This window comes from Poecilia formosa, unplaced genomic scaffold (assembly GCF_000485575.1).
Source record: "Poecilia formosa unplaced genomic scaffold, Poecilia_formosa-5.1.2 Scaffold9, whole genome shotgun sequence".
Classification (NCBI taxonomy): Eukaryota; Metazoa; Chordata; class Actinopteri; order Cyprinodontiformes; family Poeciliidae; genus Poecilia; species Poecilia formosa.
This window is the reverse complement of record NW_006799948.1, coordinates 4,370,360-4,391,708: the sequence shown is the minus strand read 5'-3', so window position 1 is coordinate 4,391,708 and position 21,349 is coordinate 4,370,360. Positions and strand designations below refer to the sequence as shown.

Genomic DNA, 21,349 nt, shown 5'->3' with positions numbered 1-21,349 from the left:
TGGAGAGGTGTTGAAGGAAGCTATAAAATGTCCCACTTAAAGTTTGAGGTAAGATGAAACCTAAACTTGAGATTCTTGGCCCACATGAGGCAAAAAATAAATAAATAAATAAATAAAAAAATCCAGCTGTGGATATATTTCCTTGAATCCCCTTGGAGGATTCAAGGAAGGTGGTGGCAGCATCATACTGTGGGAATGGTTTTCTAGAGAAGGGATGTTTGAACCTGTAAGTCAACCCAAAGTTTGATTTTCAAAATCTTTAGTCGGGAATGCAACTTAAATCAGAGCAGCCCAATATGGCTGCCACACTTCTCTTAGCACCTCTTTTGGTTGCCTCTTTTTTACACTAATGGTACTTGGAGAATTTCTCTTGCCATTGTCCCAAAAGCAATTCAGGAACGTGTTGCGAAATGGAGATTGTGCAGTACTTGCGCATGTCATTGAGTTTATGCAAACCGGTAAGAAGTCATACAGTTATACATTCAGCTGACATTGGATTGTCGCTCATACAGGATTGCGACACAGTAACTCAGAAATCTGACTGGCAGAGTCAAAGTATAACAGGTCTGCTGAGGATTGGGTTAAGGTTCATTAAGGAAGACGACGTTTCTTGTGAAAATTTACGCCAGTAACTCAGATTAGGGGAAATGATTCAGTGCGTCACTGTTTAAAACAAAGAACTCATTGGCTCAATTTGTAATGACGGAAATGCAAGGTTTTTTTTTTTTTGATTAGTTGAAAAAGATACTAAACCATAACGTTGGTTCCTAACAAGGAAACAAAGAAACATCCAGACAAGGAACTTCGAACGGCCGGATTTATAGTAAAAACAAGGGTCCAAGAAGCTCTGAGCAGCTGCACAAGTTGAGTTGCAGCTTCTGTTTAGACTGGATGTTATTCCATTGAATTATAGTTTATATTAGTCTAAGCTTTATTATGTGCTATTTGTTCATTCTTCTTTTAGAATGCTGTTCAAGAAACCCATAAAAGGAGTAAAACTGGCCCACTTGGACATCTGCAGCTTAAAACAAAGCCAGTGAATTACGTTCCAGTCAAATGTACAGATGAAACTGTCGAGGACACAGCAGTAGCTATGCAGTGGTGTAATATATTTCGACTCGGCAAGTAAATACGGAGGCGATATTGCATTTTATTATTCAGGCGCTTTCCAATTAAAACAAGAAGGGATCTCGGTGCGTCTGGCGTAGAAGCTCTACGGCTTCAGGTGCATCTCCCACGTCTCGTGAACCGACATCAATATGCAGTTGCCGTACGTCACTAAATTCAAGTATGGAACGCTTTAATAATATATGCACAATAGTCAAAAGAGCCGCTGTTTATATTCATGCAGATATGAACATAGGTTGGCTTCTTTTATGATTGCCATTTGAAGAAAACAGTGAGTGAGGTGGAACCTTTCTGAAGTGACAAATCTACCAACCTGAACTAGCATGAATTGAAATGCTGAACCAATTTCAATATGTATTGAACATTAATTAAACAAGGCATGTATAACTGGACATGGATGTGTCTTGATACATCTTGGACCAAGTGAATAAGCCGATACAAGAAGAGATTTTCAGACTGGAGCTGTTCAAAATAAAGCTGCAAGATTAGCACTTGGCTTTTTACTTTAGATTTTATGCATCAATGGCCGTCAAGGTTCGCGACTACTAGCATGTAGCCTTTTTAGTTTCTTTACATAATGTCTGGATTTTACATAAACTCTGACGTCTTCTCGCAGCTATTACCCAGCTGCAATAGACATGACTTCATAAAAGACAAGCCTGTTTGTTACTTTTATATTACTTCTGTCCAGAGACAGAAGTAATAAAGCCCATTTTAAATTAAAACATGTCGCGTTTTGAAACAACAAAAAGGGATCTTAAAAAAACAACTAATAAATACTAAATTGAATGGATGTGTTGACTTTTAACATCCTTTGAAATGGCTGTGGCTGTTGACTTGTACTTTTTGTGAAGTTTCCTTTCGTGAGGTCTCTTAACATCGTGATTTTACTGTAATGCTTGAGTGATCCTTAAATAAACTAGACTCAACTCGACGCTTGGCTTCTTTTTAGATGCTAGTGGACACTTGGGAGAAAATCCCGAGGACAATTCGGGACTTTCTCTCGAACAGTGAAGCAGACAAGAGAAGGAAGCATTTCAAACCAAGAGGGTGGCATTTTTAATCAGTGTATTGTTGACAATATAGCAAGTTATGTTAGTTAAAATCTCAGTTGTGTTGAGGGGGGGAAAAAAAAGAATTTGGAACAACATATACATACGATTAAATCAACGTAAAAGAAAAATCCAAATTATTCACAACCACTTTTTCTTTTTTTTCGTTTTTTTTTTTTTTTTTTTCTTGCTCCATCCATTACACAACACGGCATTCACACAGGACTACGCTCACACAGAAACTAAAAGGCTCCGACGGCCCCAGAAACAGTCGCGCCGGCCGGTTCCGTCGAGCCGTTTTGGATATTCTTCTGTTGGTACAAAAATGGTCATTCTGACAAAAATAATAAATCGCATCTAGTCTGGTCATCCACCTAGCCGTCCCTCTCTGCTTTCGGTTGCGCCCCCTTGTTTTATGTACAAGTGAGAAGGCAGTATGGCCGCACTGTTTGTAAATAAGGATATTTACTGATATCTCTTTTTATTTTTTTAATTTTCTCCCTAGTCGTACAAAATAATATTTTTCTGAGGTAAGAACCGAGACAGTATCAAAATAGTAAAATAATATTTTACTAAATGCACCTCATATTTGGAAAAGAAAACAACTATGGTCATTAAAACTGAATTACGGCGATAAAAGAGCAGCAACAACAGATGGGTAATAAAAAAATAAAAAATAAAATAAAATAAAACTAGCAGGTCAGAAGCTGTGATCTTCAATGTGTTTCAACAGTTTGATATCCGAGCCAAACTCAAGACACGGGAGTCGGGAGACATCACAGTTTCAGTTTAATGCTAACGCTAATTAGCATTGAACCCAGTACGACCGATGCACCTAAAAATGGCTGATTTTCAGCTTGATCGCCACTGACCCCAAACTGACGTGTAAAAACCAACCGATTTCTGACGAGTGAGTCCACCATACCAAAGCGCTACAAGGCTGCAGTAAAAACACTCTTTGGCGTAGATGCTGTTACTGAACAAAATCAGTGGAAGCAGAGCGATGTCAGAAGTTATTAAAAAGAAATAGCCTTGTCTAACACATCTAGGGTTCATTTTGGCAGAGAGAAAGAAAGACTCTCAGGAGATAACAGGAAGGCTAAACAGAGAACTAAGTTTTTTGTTTTTTTTTACCCTGTTACATTTTGGCCTGTCATGGAAGATAGTGGATTTGGAAATCCTGACAGATTTCAAGCAAATACACAAGAAAATGACAGTTTTAGTAATTATAATTATGCTAACCAAGCTATGTGTAACAGAAGATGCTAAATATAGCTTAAAATGTCAATTCGAAATTTTGTGTCATTTTAAAAAATGAGTTAAACCTTGCTTAACAGTGGTCCATCTAACACATACACACAGTGTGACGTCACCTCTTCTAATACACATTGTACTGAACAGGCAAAACTCATATTGTCAGGTCAAAGCTGTACAAAACCAGAAATAGGTGCATCGCCACTAACTGTGGTCGACAAAGCGATACCGCACCGAGTCATGAATTTGACTTGGTGGAACTTAAAAGAATCAGAGGAACTTTTGCAGCTGCTAATATGCAGCTGGTGTAAAATGAAGAGGTTTGAAATATCACGGGAATTAACCTAATCGTCACAACCAGCTGCTCTGTCCGGAAAGCTCCCCCTACCACCCCCTTCAAATATTGTGCTTCCTGTGATGTCACCGGCTCCGAGTTCCTCTGAAATCCCCCCTGCAAGCTCTTCACAAAGTGAAAGTCCAACACTGGAAAGCAGGTCAACAAAGCACAGAAAAGCCATCGAGGCCTGGAAGAGCGGGCGACTCGGAGCAGATGGCGAGCGAACCGAGCCGATGGGTAAATGGGCATTCAATTCAACGGACAGCTTTGTTGACTGACTTAAGGCAGTGATACTGGAGGTCTGCTGACCTGCTCGACTAACTATAAAAAGACCGTATCCCTCCCCTACTCCCCCCCCCGCTTACAGACTCAAAGGCCGACAAACTCTTTGTGTCCTCTAATCCTTCCATCAACAGTTGCATTTGCATAAAGGAATACGACACAGTTGTTTAAAGGAAGAAAAATACCTGTACGCACACTCACAAACAAACACACGTATCAGGACAGACACTTAACACACATTTCAGCCAGGAACCAGGAAATTAGAATCATTCATGAACACAACGTCATCGTCATCATTATCGTCATCTTCATGCCAGTGAAGAGAACTTTTGAGATGTATATATATCTTTTTACATCATCTTACACAAAAGGCTGTGCATTAGCCATCATGAAGATCGAGCAAATTTTGAAATTCCGTATTCATACACGCAAAAAACCGCAAACATTCTGAATGGATACTTTATTTTCACTCGAGATTGTGGCTTTGAATTGGATCTTCGTGATGAGAATGCACTGCGGGCAAAACATAATGGGACACAGAGACGATCGTTCCTCTACCTTCGGCGATGCGTCCGTGTTGGCAGCGCACACGCAACTACAGTTCAGGCTGCGACGATTAATTAAAAAGCAGGACAATTTGGAAAATGACGTGACATTACCATCTATAGTTACAGTTAAAGGGTTTAGGATTAACTGCTACCGAGGTGACGCGAAACATGAATAATTAACGTATTTCAGTGTTTTCAGTGCACAGCAGTTCACAAGGATCATCAGTTCTTCCTTCACATAGAGGGCAAAGCGAAGCCGCTTCAAATTTGTGGCTTTTTTTTTTTTTTCCATTTTCTGTACAGAACGACACGCAGAAGTGTTACCGCTTTCCCTCTGTCGCAATCCGCCTCGGTCGAGGCACACCGCCCCGTCAGCAGCCGGCTAAACACATTCAGGGAAGCTGCGAAGTATTCTGGCCTAACAGTGCAACAACAAGCTGAAATTCAATTTGAGGCAGCAGCACATTGGATAGTATTTTAGTGTATGCGTTCTTACTTCTTGTACTACCTCGCTTTCCTTTAGGAGGAGTTCTGTTAAACTTTATAAACTAGTTTCCAAATTTTTAACCTCCTAAAACTTCCTCAGAATTTCGGAATTCAGATTAAAATTTTTTCTTAAAAAAATCTTCAGGGGGTTTTATGTTTTCAGGAAAGTTTTTTTTTTTTTTTGTAATTTTAAATGCCTCCATTTTTGATGTTGAAGGGTGAAAAGGTGAGGATCTGGGAGTACGACTTCTTTTAGGCTTTAGAACATGTCGGGGGGCCTGGGGAGGCCGCGCTCAGTGCAGCAGCTCCTCAAGCTCGCCGTCTTTCAGCTTGGCATTGTCTCTGACTTCATCAAATGTGTAGTTCTTCACAATCTTCCCGTTCTGAAACACCGTGTGCAGCAGGTCCTGAAAAAAACAAAACAAAACAAAAAACAGGAAACGAAGAGGGTAAAAAAAAAAATCCCTTGTACTTCTACTTCACAATTGGTGTGTGCCTATAAAACAAGTCGGCCATTTATTGTTTTAAAGTGACAAAATGTAAAAAATCTAAAGGGGTGTGATTATTTTTGAAGTTTTTCCAAACTCACCACTCCATACTCCTCCAGATCCCCCTTGCCCTCCTCCAAAGTGACAAAATCTCCGCTCGGCGTCCGGTGCAAAGACAGGCGACCTTTCTTTGACCTCTTGTTGGGGTCTGCCACCGGATCCTTGAACACATTCACCTGAGAAACCACACACACACACGCGCACACACACACACACACAAAAAAAACAATCTTTTGAGTCAAAGCATGAACGTGTTGAGGGTTATCGCACGTTAATTCAGTAGTTTGCGAACACTCACCCCCAGTCCGTTCGTCACCACGTAGCTGCATTTGAATGAGCAGTTGAGCAGATCTCTGGTCAGTTTTTGCAACAAAGCCCCTCCGGATCCAAAGGCAATGTTCTCGATGGACCACATGTGATGTTTCATACCCTCCACTATCTGATGAAACACACCCACAGCATAAACTCGCGTGTTGAAACCTTGAACGTCTATCGTGAGATATCCAAGAACTCTTACCTCCTGCAGTGTGTTGATATCGACTCCGTCTCCTTGAATGACTCTGATGTAAGGAGGCAGCACTTTGAAACCTTTAGCGTTCTCGTGCGTCGGAAACTTCTTGCCGAGTATCTCCAAAACCTGACGGCATTAAAGGGACTGTTAGCGGCACGTTTGAAAGGGATGTCTTACCAGCTTGTTAAGATTTCTGTTATGTGGACCTTCAAAACCGTGTCCAGCGGGTTTCCCGAGTCCGGTCGGACGACCAGCGGGGCGTCTGCGCTGCGGGCCTCTATCAGCGGCCGCAGGTCCTCTCCCCAGATCTTCTCGCAGGCGTTGTAGATGTCGTAGCTGTCACTGACGATGGACACAGGCACGTTGGGGAACTGCTTGATGATGTGCTCAAAGGCGTCTTTTTCATGGTCCTTCCCCCATGCTGTTATGGTGCTGCAGAGAGGATTGCTTTTAGCTTTTGACGTTGTTGCAATTCAGAGAGCAGTGTTATATAGTGGTTGGCAAAATAGCTAAAGCTCAAACTTTGACGGATTGCACTTGGATTTTAAGAGATAACCCGACTGGAAAGAGTGCCTAACTGTTGTATTGTAATATATGCAAATTATTATTACTGTCAAAATTACAACTACATGCTATAATCTAGTAAAACATTAAGATGTAGATGGATTTTACCCTAACAGGGATCAGGTTATATACTGAACAGTTTTGAAAATGACATGGTTTTGATTAAAGCATATTCAAGTGTTTGAATTGTCAAATCAAAGTCCAGGCCTCAATTCAAATTGGTTACAAAATGCATGCCACACTTTTTAGATTTGTATCTGTACAAACACTTTAAAACCACAAATTATTTTCCTTCCACTCCCAAATATCACAGCTAATTCCTGGGGAAATCTCAACAAAACACAAAAGCTTAAGGCCAATCAGCACTCTACAGCTCAAAAAGCCAGAAGGATTAAGATGCACTAAAATGAATGGAAAAGACTTTTACCATCCAGAACCCTTCATTAAACACACAGAAGACGAAAACAATCTGCTGCAACAAACATTAAAAGCAGGACACTGTGCATTGAAATACTCCCTAAAAAAAAAAAAAAAAAAAAAAAAAAAAAAAAAAAAAAAAGTCAAGCTAGAATCACATGACATCAATAAAATTGCACTTCTACAGGCTTTCCAGAAGAGGGCAGTGTACACCATCTGTTAAAGACAAATTAACCTTTGAGATTTTATTCAGGCCATTACAGGCATAAACACTGTAGCTTAAGGTTAGAAAAAACCCTAGTCACTCGCAGGGTCACAGTGTTGCATATGAAAATGATCAAGTTCATCTCATAAGCAAAGAAATTTGAAGTGCAAGACTAACATATTGTTATTTTATGTCAGGCTCAAGTTTTCTAAAGCTATAAAACTGACTCATTTGAAAATGATTTTTTTTAATAGAATGAAAGTGCTATTTTCTTACTTTCAGTTTTACATACAAATTAAAGTGGAATTTTCCAGCGACTCCTCCCAGTGAGGAAGAAATGAAACAGATTTTATAACGGGGCCATTACACAGGAACTGCTGTGACAACCCGAGCCAACATCCCAGAACAACAGAAAAACGTTTTTTTTTTTTTTTTTGGGAGAGCAGTGACTGTCCTGGTGGAGTGTTTGCACAGGAGCAAAACTAAAGGCTTCCAGCTGACTTCCAGCCAATCAGAGCCATGCTCCGTAAATTAATCTGAAGAACAGGATAACAAGTGTGTGAGGGAAACTGAGTAAATTAGCACCAACTTAAGTCATGCTGAGTTAATTTTCTTTCTGGGAAGAGAGATTCCCACGACAAAAAATTTTGACAGAAAAGTGTTTAGTAGGATATCTTTTCTCTTTTGAAAACTAATTTAAAAGAGTTGCAGCTTTTTTGGAATAATGTGGATCACTGTATCTGCATAGGACACTGAAGATGTGCGTCAACTCTATACTTGTACGAACATGTAAAGCTAAAATGTGGCCTTTACTGGTAATTAAATAAGAATTCTCAAGATGTAAAAATGTAATGATTTAAAGCTGAATTTAGCACTTGGGAAGAAACTTGTCATTATTGACAGGAAATGTTCTGTATAACTAATAACCTTATTCAGTTTGTTACATCCAAGGACATCTTTAGCAAACATGTTAGTGATAGATAGACGAGAACATGCTAAGTTAGCATATTGGCTAACTGTAAAATTTAAGCTAAGGATAGCATAAAGCCACTGCTAGCATGACAGACAGTCTCCACTACTGTTAACTAACATGCTAGTAGCAGTGCTAACATTTTAGCTTACAAGCTACTGTTTGCAAAGCACTGTTGGTCAACATGCTATTTGTACCTTGCTAGGTAATACTAGCATTTTAGCTAATGTGAGCATAGCAGCCAACTTTATGAGATGACACACATAACTCAAAGACATTTAAGTCTAATAGATGCTAGCATATTTTTCATGCTAGCACTAACCAAATAAAGGTCAAAGCTAATGCGTTTTGAGCCCAACTTATCGACAAACTATTTTATTATAAAGTGGGAGTCACAATCAAAATGTCTTCAGGAATATTTCACTTTAAAATCTATAAAACCTTGAGAGACGTGTTTGTTTACCTGTGCTCAGCTGCAGGTACTGAAAAGCCTGGCACTGGGTCCTTGGTGCCGTAGTACTTCTTAATGACTCCGATGCCGGCCACCGTGTCTGTGCCCTTGAAGTTCACCAAATGAGCGGAGGCTCCAATGCCTGCAGTCTGTGAATGATGAGCAATATTTTCAGCATTTTCTGTAACACAGTACTAATTCACGAAGATTAAAAAAAAAAAAAGAGAGAGAGAGAAATAATGGTTTTAAGCTTCGCTTTGACATAAAAGTAAAAAACACAGCAAAGTTAGCTACGCTTTTGTCAGCTGTCTTACAATATTTGAGTGTGAAATAACGTTCTGAAGAGATTTGAAGATAGAATATTGTGAATTTATCATATTTTTCCTCTTTCAGTTACGGCAAAGGTGACTAACTCCAGTCCTTAAGAGTTGACTAAGCTTGAAATCAAATGGATGACATACTTAATAAAAATGTCACCCAGCTCTGCAGAGGCCTGCTAATGAACCATTCATTTGATTCAGCAGTGATGAATCAGGTCAACATTTAAGCACACATTACAGCGGCTATTTAGGACTGGCTGTGGACTCCACAAGATTTAAGGTGCATTACTTAGCAAAAAAAGTCATGAACTACACAGTAAATAAATTCTCTCCACCTCTTCATTATAGTGTATGTATTCATAAATCCCATCTTTCTTTAATTTATGGACACAGCATTCCTAAGTGCTACTAAGTTATGCTTGTATCAATTACAAAAGGAAGAAAAATCGAAGTTGGCATTATGAATAAGGGGGCTAAAAATTAAGTCCAAACAAGCACAGACATTGTACAGCTTTGTGTGAAAGTAACTATATTGTCTTAGATATGTTCTGAAATGTCAGTAGTTCATTCTGGATGCATGAGACGGAGAGAAAGAGAGAAAGAAAGTAGCTAACAGGAAGGCTGAGTACGGCAGAGTAACTCAGATTTATCATTTTGAACTTCTATCTGCTCTGGAAATCTTAGAAAATATGCATTATATACAGCATACACACTGAGATAGCTATAAATTCATCAAGTAAAGCTAACCACACAAATGTAAAATGCTTAAAGTTTCCAATACACCTTCAGTCATTTTGTCTTTGTTTTAAAATAGCACAGCGTGACGTTGCCCCTGGACTTAATATAACTAATGCAATTATGGCGTAAAGGCTAGAAGAAATATTTTGAATAGTCTTCTTCCATCTTCTGATACTGTAGCCCTTAATGAAACCACAATGTCTGATTGGAAGACGAAAGCTGTCAAAAAAAAGAAGCGATTTTAAATCGGCTACTCAAACTAAAAGTATTAAGATATATCTTTTATCATTTATTCATACCTCTTGTGAAGACACACCCCTGTAGCCAAAGTCATGCAGTTTATACTCCAGTCCCTCCAGGTTCCCAGAAGTCTCCATGAGGTACTTGGCAAGGATCTTCTTTTGCTCTCTGGAGTTGGTCGCCACTGTAATCGGGTACCAGATCTGAACAAGAATAGTCTGATGGGAAGAAGAAAAAAAGTTTTTATAGACTTATGTTGACAAGATCTGAAAAATTCTTACTACGCAACAGCCTGGTTTTACTGTGCTCACTGGAACTAAAGCCTAAAACTAACAGGCGCTAGAGGGATGAAAGCTGAGAGCACTTTCACACAAGGCCGACTGTGAAGGGAAAATGCATTCCTTGATGCTTCATGCTTCGATAGCAGAGTCAGTGATTGGATGTAAAAACAAGTCGCTCATCTGCTGGATGGGAAATTTTATAAACAGTTATATAACCAAAATGCCTGCGTGTTTGTATAGGTCTTCGCCCACGTACTTTGGAATAAATGCAAATTGTTTACCAGCTTTATAGTACAGATCAAATTTATTATCAATTACTAATTTTTCTTTTTTTTTTTTCTTTTTTTTTAAGAAGTTTGACAGGCAGATGTCTCTTCTGGGGTAAATAAAATAATAAAATTCTCTATTTCTGAGGACTATATCAAGATTAAACACATTTTTAAATTAAAAATATATCCCATGCTTTGTTGTTCTGGTTTCAATACTCTCAAATTAAAATGCACAAAAGCGAAATTTGATGCATTTAACAAATACGATTGGAAAAGAATCACAACTCTTCAGTGCCGATTGAAATCTCTGTGACTGGTTGAGTCATCTCTGACATTTACAAAATAGTCGACACTTGGTTTTTAAGTGCGCCGCACCTGCAGGTGTTAACCTGCTCAAAGTGGGCGGAGAGAACGCACACATAGGAGAGCGCTTCCAGGGAAATAATCAGAAATGATGGAATCTGTGGAAGAACCTGTTGTGTGAAACTACTTGGCGGCTCTAAGCTCTTTTTTTTTTTTTTTTTTTGGAATCGATCCATTTAGCAACTGGAACTTTAACTTGAAGTACCTGTTGCTAATTTTTTCAAGCTAACCAACTTTTTTTTTTTTTTTAACATATCCTCTTCTCTTATCTCAACTTCCTGGTGTCATAGAGGATTTAGTTCTGGGGAGTTTGAGGAACATGGAAGCTTCACTGGTCCGTTACCTTAAACGTTTGTTGTTGAGATGTTCAATCATGACCTGACTGGACCAAAGTCCACTGTTCAAATTCATTGCTCTTACGATTTAGTGTAAAGATGTCACTCTTATCTGTGGTTCTCCAGCAGTGAGCTGTGGGTCCTTTTTTTTTTTTTATTACCATCCTCATTACTGTAAATAGTAGCAAGATAAACCACCCACACCTAACTTTAATGAGTTGTTGAGTGAGCCTACGGTAATATTGATAAGACAGTTATTTAGGTCGTGCAGAACTCGGGGGAGGAGTTTATCCTTTAACATCACAGCAGATAAAAAAAAGAGTAATAAGAGCTACAGAGTTTAGAAGAATGGATAAACTCACATGTAAAAAGAAACGGGGGCTGTTGCCAAATTATCGGCTTTTGATTTTCTCAACGGAGATTTCACACCCCGGCCTGGACGGAGCTTTAGGAATTAGCTGGGTGATCTAGTTGTGCCTGCATTTTCACATCAGTGCAGGTTCTGAACGCGACTCGGAAAAATGTGAGATTTTGATCAGATGTTTCATCTGATGTTTAAAGTGAGAAAACATCATCTGTGTAGAAAGTATAGCAAGCAAAAAAACAAACAAAAAAAAAAAGTTCCTAAATCTTTCATGTAACTTTCCCTGCACACATTGTGCAGCTCGTTTCCGCCGTCCGACTCTCAGCAGGTCGCATGCCTCCTCAAATATAAAAAACATCGCATGGACTCGTGACGGTCGGAGTTGCAGCGGAATTTGTGTTGTGCAGGGAAAAAAAAAAATGTATTACACGTCTCCTCGTTTGGTATCCTTAACCTGATTTTAGCCTCACGTGCAAACGCAGTCGCAAAAAAAAAAAAAAAGGAAAAAAAAGCCCCTCAGGCATGTAGAAAATAAAGAAGTTTTTGAAACATCCAGAAGATATTACAAAGGGAATAGAAAACAGAAGAGAGGACAGAAAGAGCCAGAAGCATTGACCCAGTGACGCAACCCAAGGACATCAAGATGACCGCCGAGGCTAATTTTACACCAGGCATGAATAATGTCTCCGTGTGTGCGAGCATGAAGGGGAGGGCGTGGGGTTGTGCTCAAGCGTGTGTTTATACGAGGAACAACACTCACAAGGTGTGCATGTGTATAATAAGTATGTGGGTGTGTTTGAGTGTCGTCACAATGTAAATTCCTACTACAACAGTCACAGTGTGCACATCCAAAAGTGGGCGTGGCTTCCAAGGTACACCTTCTCTTCCTGAAAGTTCAAAATCTGTTTGAGAAACCTCTGAGAGCGACGAGCAAAAACTTCATTGCAAAAGGAAACGAGAAAAAGACGTTAGAGGAGGGGGACCGATTAAATATTACTCATGCTGCTCGAAGTCAGTTCAGCCAAGTCGCAGTTGCGGCGCCTGTTCGCCGAGAATGACACATCGGTCCCGTTTCTAAAAACCAGAGCAACCAGGATGCGATTTCTCGCTGTTCATTATGAGAAAGCAGGATCCCCTGCAGCTCTTACATGGTGCCGTTTCACGAAGACGCCAAAATTCTTGGAAGGAAAGAAGCAAATTGACCAAAAAAAAAAAAGATGCTTATGAACAATGTGTTCCAAATGCTCTGTGGTTCAGTCGGGTTTAGAAGAGTTTTAAAGAGGATAACGCTGGCAGAAGCAGCAAGCGTTTAGCTTTTAAGGTTTGTCTTTATTGAACACAAGTCTAATTAAGTTGTTTAATGTGACGAGTAGCAAAAATTTACAGCCATTTTAAGATGGAGCAGGAACCATTGGAAACACTCCTGCGGCGACAGTCCAGTATGGAAAAAACTAAACGCAAATTCATAGAGAATGACCGTCTGAAATGGATCACAACAGAAAATCAGACGGCATAAACATGAATATGGGACTTCAGAGAAACTAAGCAAACCTACCTCCACCCAGTTAGTGAGCCAGTAGCATTCGGGATCTGTGCTCTCCACTGTGAACAAAACATTGCCTCTGGGAATGACGCTTCCTTCTGGCACTGCCTTGATTTCGATGGGAAGATGGCCGTTGTATTTCTGCAAAAAAAAAGCAAATATCCCTGTCAGAACGCTGGAGCCGCTTTTATGCTGCATTACTTCAGCTTTGCAAAAAAAAAATCTACAAATGTTTTAGATGGTTTTAGAAGTCATGAATTCCACCTTAAACACAACATTCTGGAATACAGGAATGCTTTTAGGTCAACAACTGCAGAGCGGAGAAAAATAGAAACGATGATTGATGATATTTGACAACTGTTTCCCTCTCTAAGGTTCAAAAACTCCTTACTAAACAAACAAAAAAGAGACGACTTTAATAATTATAATTTGAGTGAAAAGGAAGGAAATAAGTAAATTAAGGCAAAAATGAGTAAATAAACAGCAGTTCCTTACCTCCAAAATATAAGTCCAGCCTTTCTCATTAAAAACATCGTCCTGGAAATGTTCCCTGTACACCTCCTTTGCTTCCTGGATCTTCTCTGGAGTCACTACCTTTCCTGAGGAGGAGGGGGAGGGGAAAGAAAGGGAGTAAAGGATGAGGAAAGAGGACAGAATACAGGCAACAAGTCATTAGGACGCTAATCTGTCGTTTATTACTTTCAAGGCTTCCTGTGCGTGCCGACAGGGCGTTCTCGTCCAATATTACACGCAAACACGCCACAAACCTACATGTATGATTCCGAGTCTGAACCGCTTTTTAAAATACAGAAGAGGGAGGAGACGGGCGAAACGTGAAAAGGAGAATTTGACTTTTTGGGGTAAATGTATTTGGCTACGTGGAGAGAACTGAGCATGCCACAAAAAAAAACAAAAAAAAAAAAAAAACAAAACTCAAACTTTTAAAGTTTGTAGAATTTTTTCAGAGTTTACTCAATAATAATAAAAAGTAAAAAATGTATCGTTCTCCTTTCATTTCACGCCCCGCTCTTGGCTTCTTTCTGGCGTTCGCCGACGGTTCTTTGATGGCCGGCCTTGTCGCTGAGCGAGGCGAGACGCTCGGCGTGGACAACGCGTCTTTCTCCTTCCAACAGTGAGGCGGCAGCTGTGCTTTTGTGTCCCGTTCTCTGTGTTCTCTCTCTCTCTCCCCCTCACCTCTGCCGCCACACCGTGAAATCCTCTTAAGAAGCAGGAGGCAGAGGCTTTCTTTCTGTTGATCACTGCTCATGTCTCTCAGGAACTCTTTGGAGCATCAGACTTCACCTACTTTAGTTAATAATTAGAGCAAGTAGTCTTTTTATGCCGAGTTCAAGGTTGCTTTTCATCATTTTTTTATGTTTTGGTTGCTTGAAGTTTTTGATGGTGTTTATTAGAGAATTTAACTTGTAGTGCAAAAAAAAAAAAAAGAGGAAACGTACCTTTTAAGTATTTGTGAAGGATGTACTGCAGGCCGTAAAAGACGGTTTTGTCATATTTGACTTTTCTGCTTTTGCTGGGATCCGTCCTTTTCTCGCGGCACTCGAAGTAGGAGTACACTTTACTTGTGTTGGGGGGGTACTGTTTGTAATGAGTCACCTGTCGAGACACAAATACAATTTTATGTGATTTAATGAAGATTGCCTCTCTAAACACCGTCAGGAAGAAAACATAAAAAAAATAAAAAAATAAAAAAAACGGGAAGAAGCCTCATGAACTCTGATCACACACTTCCTTCCCTTAGTTATTAGCTCATTAAAAAGCTTCACAATGCAGGATTTCAAAACTGCTATAACTCACAAACACAAACTGGGACATATTATTACATTATAACCACAAATTGGTCCCCCTGAGCTCAGCTTATGTGTAATGTAGGGTAGATAGTGTCACATAAATCCCAATGCAAACTGATTAAATTTGTGACTGCAATGTCAACCTGTACAGAGTGTAAATACTTATGCAACAAGCTCTACTACTGACGTGCAAAAGGAGAGGTGAGTGTTGTTTTGTGTGGCTTTTAAGTTGAGGTGTGCATATTGAGTCACAACAGGAAGAGCAGAAATAACTCTGATGGTACACCTGAAAAAAAGAAAAAAAACGTCTCATCTGGAATGATAAATGCACTAATGACCTGAGATTGGAATATTCTTAAAAAGCAGACCCTCATCCGTCGTCAAAAAAGGAAAAAAAAAAAAAAAAAAAAAAAAATCTCTTACAAAAACGTCACAATCAGAACAAAAACGTGTGGGATTTTCAACTTTCTCCTCCGTCCCGACCGCGCCATTGTTCGCGGAGGGAGTTTTGCGTGCTTCATGCGGGATCCTCTAATCTACGGCAAACAAGTCAAGCGTCCAAACTCAAACTCAGCGGCATGTGAACTTAAGTAAACAGTGTGAGACGTGTCCGGGCGTGTTTCAAACAGAGACTGAAAATAAAGGATCATGCTCTGCCAGATGGCTGGTGCCACGCGGGCATCAATTAAATCTCAAATGAGTACAAAAATGTCCTCGGGGTCCTGCTGGAGGATTCAATGATTTAACCGTTTTGGCGCCACAGCACAGAATCCGCTCCCTGCATTTTGTAGCCGCTGAGAAGAAAACGGTAGACGGAGATTTACGAGTGAACGAATGAGTCAAAGAGTAATTAAGAGCAGAAGACGGCATTCCCTCGACTCAAAGTCGCACGTTTGTCCTTCAGTCGGCGACAATCTCTGAGGGATAAAATAAAAGAGCCTAATTTTGCACATGACAGGTAGATTAAAGATGGGGAGGAAGTAATGGAGCGGCCCCGGGTAAATGTCAGCGAACTACTGAGTTTCTTTGACCTTACCGTGTCCTTTCCGTGGAGCTTTCGAGGACTCAAAATAGAGCCGAGACGCTGAACATGACACTGAGCCGGACCGCGTGAGCTCGTGTTCTGCTCCACGCGCCCAGATGTTTACCGGCACACAGCGTTTTCAAATTCAAAAACCTAGAAACCGGTGTATCGTCCAAGGGTAATAACCGTTTATCGGCTGCTGTAACAGGACACTAACGAAAAGTAATTGGGGAGCCGAAGGGAGGACATACTAGATCACAGCTCAGACTCCGTTTAGTTCATATGACAGATTTATTTAAGGAAGCAACATCGGCATGATCGGAACAAGACGGGTCAGAGGTGTCATGGTGTGTCGATAATCGTAAAGACGGCAACAATGACGATGTGTGCCGTTTCTTTTCTCCCTCAACTGTTCTGCGTTTGACTCATGGTGGCAGCATCATGCTGTGGGGGTTATTTTGATCAGGAGTAACAAGGAGAGTTGATGGTAAGATGGGTGGAGCTCTCTCTCTCTCTCTCTCTCTCTCTCTCTCTCTATATATATATATATAAATAAAATCAATTAAACTAGTTTAGAAAACTTTTTGCTTTCTGTTTTGTTACATCAGAGGGTTGCTTTGTATATCTGAAACTACACGTATGAGGATTCCCTTTCCGTTTGATGCCAACGCTGAACGGGAAAATGGCTGCGGGCGAAAACAGAACAACTCAAATAATTTGGTTTAATTACACCAAAACACAGAGCACTTGGCAGGTCAAACCAAGTACACGCGTACATGTTACTCCTCTGTTTTTTTTCTTTGTTTAATGTGAGAGTTTCCACCCTCATGTTGACAATTCCCAAGATGTGAGTCAGATTTTTCCATGACTTCTAACTATTTTTCCAAGGATTCATTGGTGTTGTATAAACACCGCGCAGCTGCACTCGTGGTGCGACACCGGACTTGCGTATCCAGACAAAAGGCACACTTTAATGGCTTTAATCAATAAATGCACAAGCTGCTTTGACTGACAAAACAACACATGCACGGCACTTATTCTTTTGTGCAAGAGGCTCAAACTGATTCCAAATAAGCCTAAGAGAATGATTGTGTTTGGCTTAACCTTGTTTACCTTTTGCATGACTCAAAAGAAAGAAAGAGAAAACTGCACCTCTGCATCCACTTTTGTCTATTTAGACTAAACTTGGGCAAAGAATTAAGAGTTTATTTCAATAAAATTCAGCTGACATCACTGGTGTCGTTTATGCATCATTTTCGTCTGACTTCAAGGTACAAAATGTTCTTAGCCGTAATAACTGGAAATGTGACTAAGTTGGAATGGCTGTTAAACGTCCTTTTAATTGCAAGCCGGAGAAAGTTCTTTCCTGCTGCTTGTAAAGGTGCTGCCCCTCCCCAACCTGTTTCTTCACTCCATTAGTCATAAGGCTGAAAGAAGGCTCTTGCACTTATAATGCCTCGCTTACAAGAAAAATAATTTGATTTCTTTAGAAATAGTTTTAATCGCGTAAATTAAAGAGGGTAATGGCGTGGAAGGTAAAAAAAAAAAAAGCGCCACCCACTGGTCTCACTAGATAACAGAATTTATTTTCTCTAAAAACTCCAGAGAAATGCATTACCCTCCAACTAAATTATACACTTACTGTAAATTTTTGCTCAAGCATATGAATCAAAATGATACAAGCGACATTATGTACCTGTATCGAATGAATCGATATCAATTTCTTCAAATATAAAACGCCATATTATGAAATATAACTTGTATTAAGCTTGAAGTAATTCGTTCAACTTAAACATGTATTTTGTAGCTTTTATCTGAGATTTCCCAGTCAGACTGAAAACAGTTAATTTATTTCAGGAAAAAAGGAGATGGCAGTGAGAAACATTAATATTTGCATTTTAACTAGCAAAAGATACAACATGTTGGTTTCAGGAGCAAAATACTTATTCGGGTTTGCAGGAAAACATTAATGTCTAAAGGGTAATAAAATCTCACCAGGGTTTATCGGTTCTCTGCTTAATGGGGTTTGTAGTTCTGTCAGAATATCATAAAACCTGTATTCCTCAACCAGACGAAACTACAAAACACACAAGAGCGTAACAACCGGAGACGCAATGACAACACAAAGTAAAAATGTAACCAAAACTAAATAGAATTTGGTTTATTTTTCCTACTTTTTAGTTCCTGGAGTGAGTTTTTTTTTATTTTTATTTAAATACACATTTAGTGATTGAAAAGCCCATTAATGTTACTTCATCAGCCACTTGAATCCCATCATGCTACATATTTATGCTCTTTTGGATAAATTGAATCATATTTTTCCTTAAGCTCATCATTCAGTAAGAAACCTTCACAGGGTGAGGCTCATTTATGATGCTATGCTATTATGAAATGAGCCATTACTTACAATGTACATGACTTTTCCAGCCACACATTTACGTTGTTACCGTCAGACTCATCTTGGTTTCCTTTTCACACAAATGAAACCACAGGTGTGTAGTGCCGACCCATTTATCCTTTAGCATTTCCAGTATGAAGGTGAACTTGAAGCTAATTTGGATCATGTCACTTTTTATGGCTTGTGTGAGACACACTGTGTTTGAATTGATTTAATTCATTTGGCAGAGGTAAATCATTGATCATTAGTCACGACTCTTTTCTTAATTAAAAAACTATTTGTCCAAACACTTTATTGGTTCACTTAGTACGATAAAATATGATCTTAGATAGCTGCTGTTCATTATGATTTATGAACAAGATAGAAAAGAAGCTAATTAAAGGTCAAACACACTATAAGGTGGTCAAAAATAGTTTGAATTTGAGCTACACCACAAAGCATACCTAAAACTAAACTGAAACTAAGGAAAGCAGAAAGCAAAACCAGTCCACCTTTAACGACAAATGACTCAGCAGTTTTAATTCTCCGTTTGCTATCCTGAAGATAAATTAATTTCTTGAAAATACATTTAAAACAATTTAAATGTATTTTAAACATTTAAATATACATGTTTAAAATAGACACTTGTAGAGTACTCTGCAAGTGTGTATTTACTCCATTACACACTTCATGCAATGTAAGATCATGATCAGAAGCTTCGATGGTTTTGGTTTCTGCCATTTCTAACTTCGGGTATTTTTTTTAATACTTCATTTTATTCTGAAGAATGTCACAAGATAGAAATTAATAATGAAATCTTTGCAATCTAGGTTCACGCTTTAAACCAACCTGATTTGATTACTGGGCTGATTTGCTGCAGAAAACATCTGACACTTGCCACATACTTCTGCTTTTTAATATGTTTCACAGGTTTTTACAAGGTTGTCAGTTCAGTTTCATGAACAAACGCTTCTTTTTTCTTCCCAACGGTGGTGACATCAATTCCTAATAAATTCATTTTAAAGGTCCACGGTTAGCATTTTAGACATTAATAGTTTGGATAATTTTGCCTACTTTCACATAGCCTCTCTAGATCTAGAACATAAGAAACTAGATCTAGGTTATTTTGACGTATATTATAAATATTTTTAATTATTTATATAAAAATCCTTCAGTTCTGGGAGTAGTCAGGAATGCTATTGGCTAAAGAACCTAAACTAATTTGTCCAAAAATGTTATGAAATACAATTTATCTAAATGGTTTTTAAAAAAGGGGAAACATTTTTACACCTTATGGCTTCATTATAGAGAAACTTCACCTCTCTGTTGACATGTAACATATTTTCTAATACAGGTTTTTATTTGTAAGTGTTAATATACTGTGCTAAACAAATTTACATTTCTTAACAAAGATTTCAACACTATTCAGTGACTGGACTCTTAAGTTTAAACTGGATTTTTAAAAATATTTATCATTTTCTCATTAAAAATAATATACATCACAGCTTAATTTTACCTAAATGCGCCCGTTAGCTAGTTAGTTTTTGCTTGGGATTATGCACTCATCATCAGCATCCTGTTGTCACATGACCTGTGCATGGAAACCACTGGCTACGTGCTGTAAAATCATGACACGCACATTTGGTCTGTGTACATTGTAATTAAGAGTCGGTGTTTTATTTTGCCATTACAGCCTCCATTACCTTAAGCGGTAACTGGGGTATAAAATTTCCGAGCGGATAAATAAATAGCACGACTTTGGACCCAAGGCAACCATGCTGGCACGAAAATGAAATTGGTGCGTTTTGCTTTTAACTTTCAGTTTTGTTTTCTCGAAAGTCACTCCAGGTTAATGTTTCACCACCGATAGACAGACTTTGCCCAAGTGTGGCTAACCCGGACAATTCGCAAAGCACTTGGTAGCTTTTGGCCAACATTAGCTTTTTATATATATACATGTCAATCCCCTCTTTCAACCTCTTGCGGTCTCTGTAAGCTAACTGGCTAATTCAGCTAGCTGAATACAACCATGACCAGATGAGCCGACTGGGAACCGACTCCATAAAAGCAGCAGCCGCCCAGGGTGGGAGTCTGCTAGCTCACAGAGAAATGCCGCCCGTCTGGATTTCTCTCTCGGCGGTACAAGTGCTCCCCTCCTCCAGCTCATTATGCCTGCGCTATCCCGAAAGACACCGGCCACGCAGAGCAGCGTGATGGCCTTGGGTCTGGTGATGAAACCACCTTGACTTGATCAATTTCCATTCCGTGCTCACCTCGCTCCCACCCGGCCTCCCCTCCGAACCCATCATGGATACCGTACCTTGTAGGAGTCGGTCGCTAGCAGTATGTTGAAGTCGGTTTCTCTCGGCTCCATCTTCCCCTCCTAGGTTGTAAGTCGCGGCTGTCAGTGTGTTGTGTTGCGCGCCCTACTGCCAGAGGCACCAGAAAGTGAGGGGAGGAAGGACAAGGGGCGGACGCTGTGTCGTCACAAACTCTCCGGCAACTCTCGTTTATGTTCGGGAGTCCCTCGGCTTAAACAAAGATCGTGTATCTTTACAAAGAAATCTCAACACTTTTTCTTCTACAAGCCTTTGAGACAATGCTACTTTTTCGATTTAGAAAAGGAAATACCCTTCCTATCCCACTTTTTAAATTTTTAAGTATGTAATTTTGGAACAACTAGCTTTTGCAACAAAAAAGGAGCACAAATGTCAAAATTCTGCAATAAATAAATAATTAAATGCAAACAAACATCGGTATACTGCTGACTGAAACACTTTCTGTTCAAAAGGAAATCCTTCCCATAGACATTTACATACAATATATTACATAATTACGAGAATAAACATGTAATTTATTGTGCATAACTGGTGAAACTGAACGTTGGCTGCACTGCACGCCTTATATTTTCTTCTCATATTTTCGGCAGATCAT

At 39.4% G+C, this 21,349-nt stretch overlaps 1 protein-coding gene across 1 annotated transcript; it reads right to left on the bottom strand.

Moving 5' to 3' along the window:
* Positions 1–2,160: 2,160 nt before the first annotated feature.
* Positions 2,161–20,893, bottom strand: nampt1 (nicotinamide phosphoribosyltransferase 1). The gene is made up of 11 exons (XM_007579190.2): positions 20,736–20,893; positions 14,664–14,820; positions 13,702–13,805; positions 13,219–13,347; positions 10,111–10,269; positions 8,766–8,902; positions 6,353–6,578; positions 6,153–6,272; positions 5,934–6,074; positions 5,677–5,811; positions 2,161–5,494 (listed from the first exon to the last, which is right to left on the bottom strand). The coding sequence occupies exons 1-11, from the start codon at positions 20,787–20,789 to the stop codon at positions 5,381–5,383; spliced, it is 1,476 nt and encodes a 491-aa protein (XP_007579252.1). The 5' UTR covers positions 20,790–20,893; the 3' UTR covers positions 2,161–5,380.
* Positions 20,894–21,349: the final 456 nt, after the last annotated feature.